The sequence below is a fragment of the Podarcis bocagei genome, assembly GCF_964188305.1.
Source record: "Podarcis bocagei genome assembly, chromosome: 2".
In the NCBI taxonomy this organism is placed as follows: domain Eukaryota; kingdom Metazoa; phylum Chordata; class Lepidosauria; order Squamata; family Lacertidae; genus Podarcis; species Podarcis bocagei.
Window position 1 is genome coordinate 13,681,045 of NC_138126.1, and position 7,560 is coordinate 13,688,604.

The 7,560-nt window shown below is 46.8% G+C and overlaps 1 protein-coding gene across 1 annotated transcript; it reads right to left on the reverse strand.

Annotated features, from left to right (window-relative positions):
- Nucleotides 1-3,354: 3,354 nt before the first annotated feature.
- Nucleotides 3,355-7,533, reverse strand: LOC308580905 (uncharacterized protein). Its single transcript, XM_081183195.1, has 2 exons — nt 5,878-7,533; nt 3,355-4,502 (listed from the first exon to the last, which is right to left on the reverse strand). The coding sequence occupies exons 1-2, from the start codon at nt 6,442-6,444 to the stop codon at nt 3,801-3,803; spliced, it is 1,269 nt and encodes a 422-aa protein (XP_081039321.1). The 5' UTR covers nt 6,445-7,533; the 3' UTR covers nt 3,355-3,800.
- Between the last annotated feature and the right edge of the window lie 27 nt (nt 7,534-7,560).

Below are 7,560 nucleotides of genomic sequence, written 5' to 3' on the forward strand. Positions count from 1 at the left end.
TAGCTCAGTATTGTCTAGCCACTGAGCTGCAGCCCATCTGCACATACGGTGGTACCTCGGGTTAAGTACTTAATTCGTTCTGGAGGTCTGTTCTTAACTTGAAACTGTTCTTAACCTGAAGCACCACTTTAGCTAATGGGGCCTCCTGCTGCTGCCGCGCCGCCGGAGCACGGTCTCTGTTCTTAGCCTGAAGCAAAGTTCTTAACCCGAGGTATTATTTCTGGGTTAGCGGAGTCTATAACCTGAAGCGTATGTAACCTGAAGCGTATATAACCCGAGGTACCACTGTACTGTAACTTGGTCCCAGGTTGTTTAGGGCTCCATATAAACAAATAACATAACCTTTAACCTGGCTTAGTCACAAGCTGGCAGCCTGTGCAGTTATTTCAGATCACGCATTGTATGTGCCTGCCAGATCATTCCCCTTTACCACCTAACTGCCACTTTTGAAGAAGACTAAGAGGCAGCCCCACACAGAACTCATTAGTCAAGTAAGCTCTTTGGAGGTGGCCCCAATAGATGTGTTGCAACCTGCAGAATTCCATCTTGCGGCAACATGGAAACAGGCCTTCTTCGACTGGCACCTGCTCTTTGCAATGATCTCCCCTCTGCAATGCAGGTGCAAAGGCAATACAGCCAGACCCACTGCAGACTTGTCCTTGAGCTTGTTTCCTCTCTTCTCCCTCCCAGTTCTTCTTCCTTTTGTGCCATGCCTTTTCAGATGGCAAGTACTGATTTTTGCAAGCTGCTCTTGAAGAGCCTTTGTGTTGCCAAAATAAATGCTGTAAACAAATAATACAACAGGCAGAACACCAGCAAACTTGACACAAATAAAACACATTAAAAAAAAATAGGCCCGACCTCCCGTCTATTCCTTATTTCAATTTCATATTAGTTATTGCCAATACACACTTTTATCAGCATTTAGCTTTTTCTTAATATAGCTTAACTCTTATGTCTAACTTGCAGCTATTACTGAAGTTCCTCGAATGCTGCAACAGAGTTTAAACTTCTATATTTGTATTTCAAATATTCTTTGAAAACCTCCCATTTTGAGACAAATTCCTGTTTTGATTTATTCTTTATTTTTTCTGATAAGACTGTCTAATTCGGCATATTCTGTCAGCTTTTGGATCCATTCATGTATAGAGGGAATTTCAATACTCTTCCATTTTGCTGCGATAAGAACTCTTGCTGCCGCTGTGGCGTATAAAAAGATACCCTTCATTTTTTGCGGAATATCCAAACCTGTAACTCCCAGGAGATAGGCCTCTGGTTTTTTATTAAAAGAGATCTTTAGCATTTTTTGCAGTTCTGAGTGAATACTCCCCCAGAATACCTGTATTTTCTTACATAACCACCACATGTGGTAGAAAGTTCCTGGATTATCTCTGTATCTCCAGCAATTACTTGGCACATTTTTGTACATTTCCGAAAGTTTCCAGGGTGTTAACAAACAATACAACACTGATGGTACTTAAGAAAAAAACAACAGGCACTATTCACCCCCTGAAATAACAGGCAACTCCCTCCCAAACCAAGCAACCTCCCCCCGCCAACCCTGTGTATTACTGATTATTTTTTAAAGCAAAATACAAAAGCGCAGAGGGGCAGGAGGCTTTGGTAGGAACCAGGTGTGTGTGAGGACTCCATGTTAGGGCTCTAACTATTATACTGCACTGGGTTCAAGTTGCATCCACTGCAATGCAATACAATACAGGCAGGCTGTTCTCTTGCTGAGACACAAACACCCTGAGTTGAAGTTTGGGGACCCAGTGCCCTCAAGGTTGCAGGACTTCACTTCCCAACATCCATGTCCATTGGGCTAGCTGAGGCTGATGGGAAATGCAGACCAACCACAACTAGAAGACAACACAGCAGCTTCTCTGTTCCTCACATGGCAGGACCAGATGCCCCTGAGGTTTCAGGGCCCTGAAGAACCCTGGGGTCTGTAGTTTGTTAAGGGTGCTGGGAATTATAGCTGTGATTGGTAATCTACAGCTCCTATGTTTTTTTTTTTTTTGGGGGGGGGGGAGAACCATGTGCGTAAAATGTGCTTTAAATATACGGTGTGGAAGCAACCTTAAGATTTTTCTGTATTTTCTACGGATTTTGCGTTTTCATGTAACCACCTTACTATTATTTCCACGAGTCCATAGCCTGAGATATGGAAGTAAATAAAAGAAAAGAAAAACACAAAAATTCGTATGCTTTATAGGAGAGACAGCAAGAAAATGAAGGCGGGGGTAAAGGGTTTCTGATGTTTTATTACAGGGGAGCTACACCATCATCACAGCATGATTTTTCACTGGTCGACACTGCTCTTTGCCCAAAGCTTTGGTTGTGTGGAGCTCCTTTCCTTCTGCACAGCTTTCCTCTCCTGCTTTGCCCTCAGATAACCATCTATTCAAAGTGGTTAGCATGACAGCACGCTAATAATTTTCTGTATTTGGGGGTGCTGAGCCCTACCTTTTCTCTGGAGCTGACCAAGGAATCGGAGCCCTGGCTCCAGCTGGGAGGGCAAGAAATGGAAGTGAGCTGCTCCACATCTTGTATTCACTCCTGGGGAAAATCCTTAGGAGAAACTTAGGTTGTGGTCCCATGTAGGGAACACTGGGACTTCTGAGTAAACCTGCAGAGAATCATGCTGTTAATGTGAACACAAAAATAAATAAATGTGGTTGCAATATATTTGTGTTTGTGTGTGTTTTATGATGGTAGAAAAATTCGAAATTTTGTAATGTTGTTAAGATTGCTTCAGGCTTCTATGTATAGTTTAAGTATGTACCTTTTGTGGGGGAGTGGTATGTACACATTCTATTACCTCAGGGTGTGTTCTCCCTTGGTAACATAACCTAGGTATGAGGAACATCTGAGCAAATCCAGTTCTCAGATTTAGCAACCTCCTTTCTGCCCCATCTCCAAATTCAGGAACTACATGTTCAGCAGCAAAAGCAGGGCTGCCAACCCCATCTGCCTCTTTCCCTCCACAACACTGTCCAATCAGGTGTGGGGAACCTTTGGCCTTCCAGGTGTTGTTGAACTACAACTCCCATCAGCCCCGGCAAGTGCGGCCAGTGGCCAAGGACAATGGCAACTGTAGTTCAGCAACATCTGGAGGGCAAAAGGTTCCCCACACCTGCTCAAACACCACCTCACCCAGGGTGTTGCTAGGTGGGCTTGCTGGTAAAGTGGGGGGAAACAGGAAATGGTCCCTTAGAAAAGTGGTGGCGGTGGTGGTAGGGAAAGGGATTAAGCACCCCTGCTTTTTAACCGCTACTTCTCCCGTACAAATAGCCCTCTCCCCACTGCTTCATTACACACTGGCAGATAATGGAGCTGGGAATCCTTAAGAAAATGTTCTTACTGATTATTTTAAAAAATACTTACAAACTGCCATTCCCCAAAGTTTCACAGCAGGGAACGACCATAAAAATGACTGCAATAAAAACAAAAACAGGGCAAGAGTAGTGACTTGCATAAAATTCATAGCTTTGCCAACTGAGACACAAAAAGTGGATTCACAAAACTGTTTGTTGTGGTGACCACAGACATGGAGTTCCACTTCTTCACCATATATATAGGCTGTGTTATGAGGTAATTTTACCTCAGGACCTGATCAGAAACATCACACGGTGTAGGGGCAAAAGTCACCTCACAACAAGGTTTCGGAAGACGGTTTACTGGAGCTTTCTGTGGTAGATCCCCAGCTTCTCGGAACAAAGATTGTTTTGAATTAAACTAAAGTGTGCATTTCGAAACTTTTCTGTGTTTCTTTCATCCAAGGGCTCCATGAGGAGTTAGGAATTGCTCATGAAGTAGCTTGCCAGAGCTTCCCTCACCATGCTCCCATCCCGTGCATCCTCTGGGGACGTTGGGAGCCTCAAGTGTCCCTCAGGGGCCTGGTCCCACACGCCGTCTTGGGCCCAAGGCCCGTCCACCAAAGCATGTCCACGATTCTCGCAAATATTGTGGAGCACGACGGACCCCACCACCACGGGGATAATGTTCTCTTCGGCCACCTCCAAGCGGGTGGCCAGGCACCTCCACCGTCCCTTCAGCCGCCCAAAGGCCTCTTCGGCCACCTTCTTGCAGTCACTTAGGCGGGAGTTGAAATGTTCTTGGCGGGGGCTGAGGTTACCAGTGAAGGGCTTCATGAGCCACTTCTTCAAGGGGTAGGACGCATCGGCCAAGATGAGCGGTGGGATCTCCACGTTGCCAATGGTCATTGAATGAGTCCCTGGTACGAACGACCCTTGGTCCATCGCCTCACACAGGGCTAGGTTTCGGAAGAAGGAGGCGTCCTTATCTTTACCGCACCAGCTGAGTTCGATGTCAATGAAACGGCCCTTGTGGTCCACCGTGCCTTGCATTGACATAGGGAAGAACCCCTTTTGGCTGATGTTGGTCCCCTTTCGGACAGTGCAGATGATGGGGATGTGGGTCCTGTCCATGACCCCCACACAGCTGGGAAACCCCATTTCCTCAAATCCTGCCATGACCTTTCAAAACAAAAAGATGGAAGAATTAGAAAGCCGATCGACCCAGCATCAGCATCATCCAGGCCAGGCTTCCTGAAACAGGTGCTAGCCAGGTGTTTTGTACTACATCAGCCCTGGTCAGAACTTGGAATGATGGGACTTGGAGTCTTAAACATCTAGTGGGCATCAGGTTGCTTTGGGAGTCGTCTGAATGAAAACTGGCATAGAAATATAATCAATCAATCAGTCCCAGAAAAGGAATACGTAGTAGATAAAATGTACCCTCTTTCCTCTTACATTTTCAGCACAGATTTGAGCTGGTTCTAAACAGCTCAGTGGTGGTCCTGTGGGGTGGTAAAAGCTTTCTAGGAAATGATATATAATGAGTTAAAGAAAATGTTTAACAAAAGTTTTGTTAAAAAACCAGAGGCTTTTCTCTTATGTATGATAGGTGAGGAACTACCAAAATAAAATAAAAGACTATTTATGTATGCAACGACGGCAGCAAGAATGCTTCTAGCCCAGAGATGGAAAGAAAGAAGTACCGACCAGAGAAGAGTGCGGACCAAGCCGATGGAATATGCAGAAATGGCAAGACTGGCGGGAAAGATCAGAAACCAGGAAGGCCAAGTATTCTTAAAAGATTGAAGTAACTTTTTAATATACTTGAAAGACAATTGTAGACAGTTGAAATCATTGGCAGGAGTACAATGACACTTGTAAAGTGAAATGAACTTTGGTTACTGTGATTATATAATAGATAGATAATGGTAAAAGATGCAGGAAAAAAGAAAAAGAAAAAAATCTTTAGAATGGAACCCATGGAAGGAGGGAAGGAGGTTGGAAGATTCGAAAGAACCTTCGAATCTTTTTGTTTTGGAATGGTTATCGTTATTGTGTATAACTTTATGTAAAACTAGTAAAAATCTTTATAAAACAGAAAAGAAAAGGAATAGGAGAGAGAGAGAGAGAGAGAGAGAGAGAGAGAGAGAGATGTCAACACAACAATAAATAAACAAATAGAACAAGAAGAACCTATGTTTAAAGAAGACTGGAAAGTGTTTATTGAATAGATGGGAAATAATTGTGTGCAGCTAAAAAGGCTGGCAGCATTAAGATATATTCAATAGTAAATAAGTTTTGATAGGTGCAATAATGGAATACTGAATGGTATAGTTTTTGTAAAACATGCAGGGGTTTATGATATCTAAAGTGAACCATGGAAAGAGAAGAAAGGAAGTCATTGAATATCTTAAGGGTGTAACATGAGTATTTTAAATTGTAAAACAGAAAATTTAATAAAAAATTCACACACACAATAAACAAACAAACAAAGTAGTAGTAGTAGGAACAAAGGGAGGGGGAAATTCAAGTACATAAATAAAAATACCATCACCTCTTTGGGGTCCTCGAGGGCCACCACCTTCCTGAAGAGCAGCTTCTCGATGGCCAGGCACACCTCGATGAAGACCTCCCCGACGGTGGAGCGCCCCACCCCAAAGTGCGCGGCCACGGAGCGGTAGCACTCGGTGGTGGCCAGCTTCCAGAGGGCGATGCCCACGCGCTTCTCCACGCTCAGCGGCGCCCGCATGGTGGTGGTCTGGCGCTGCAGCTCCGGCCGCAGCTCCTCGCACAGCGCCAGGAAGGTGTCCTTGGTCATGCGGAAGCCCTGCAGCCACTGGCTGGGCTGCCACGTCTCCAGCACCACGCGCTCCCACCAGTCCTGGCTCACCTGGCGCGACCAGAAGCGGTGCGGCCCGGCGTGGAGCTCCTCGGCCACCAGGCGCGCCTCGCTGTCCGGACACGCGTCGGGCAGCAGCTGGTGCAGCAGCGAGACGTGGTTGGCCATCACGCGGCGCATCGTCCGCCGGGCGCGGGCAGCCACGCCGCCCCGGTGCAGGTGGAGGCGCACCAGGTTGTGCGTGGCCAGGATCACCAGCACGATGGCCTCCAGGTTCTCCATACGCACGAGAATTCGCGCGATCGTTTATTTGGATGGTGTTGACAGAATCGAGGGCAGCTGCGCTGGGTAGCTCGGTCAGTAGAGCAGGAAGTGCTTGATCTCAGGGTTGTGGGTTCAAGTCCCACAGTGGGCAAAAGATGCCTGCATTGTCAGGGGTTGGACTGGATGACCCTAGGGGGTCCCTTTCAAAATTGCAATTCAATGATTCCCCTTCCAGTTTTTTGCGACGACTTGCACAAGCTTTTCCAAAACGGCTCAAAATGGCCCAAAGCGCTTCAAAGCAAGCATCGCGGGCAGGGGCGGGCAGAAAGCCTGCAGAGATGTTGATATAAGAAGAAGAAGCGGATTGTTTTGCACCCTGCCGGAATGGCTGAAAGCGGCCTACGAGTAGATTTAAAAACAGGACTAAAAAAAGAGAGAGAGAACTCGAAGAAGAAGAAGAAAAGGGTCGTAAAATGCCGCGGCGAAGTCAATCCATGCCGGATTCTGGAATTTTTGGCATTTTGCAATTCGAAAAGTCAAACTTCCAAAGGCGGAAAAGCAGCAATGGAAAGGCCGGAGGTTTCGGCTGCAGCGCGATGTCAGCCCTCGCCGTAGATCGCGGAAACCAACGTTGCAAACTGATTTTTCTCCAAGGGGCAAAAAGAATATAAATAAAGCGGGGTGCTGCAATCCAAGCATTTCTGTAAAATCATAAGATCGAGGCGCTGCAACGCAGCTCGTCTTCTTTGCCTCCCTCCCCCCCTTCCCGCCGCGAGCCTTCCTCCCGCTTCTGTCTCCGGGCGTGCTTCCCCTTCTTCTCCCCCGGTTGCCAATGTCTAGCTAAAGGCTATTGAGAGCCTAAAGGGTTAAAGCGACAGAGCTCTCCCCTCCGACACTAGACGGTGCCCACGATTCAAGGGGAAAGCGCGTCTCCATGGCAGGTGCCCGTGCGCGTGCGCGTGCGTATTGGAATGCCATTCGCCCAGGTTCCACTAGGGGGGGGGTCGCCTTCTGCAAAGAGTCCCTGTGGGCTGTGAAGGCGGATATCGCAGAAAGTGGGAGAGGAGTCACATCAACCCCAGGAGGGATTGAAGATGGTGGAAGAGCCCCCACCTCAAAGTATTGCCTTATTGA

What these genes read in the sequence shown, in the direction of transcription:
- LOC308580905 (XM_081183195.1), bottom strand. Translation starts at nt 6,444, where the DNA reads ATGGAGAACCTGGAGGCCATCGTGCTGGTGATCCTGGCCACGCACAAC. An exon ending in CCCTCGAGGACCCCAAAGAG is followed by an intron (nt 4,503 to 5,877) that starts GTGATGGTATTT and finishes TTGTTTTGAAAG; the next exon opens with GTCATGGCAGGATTTGAGGA.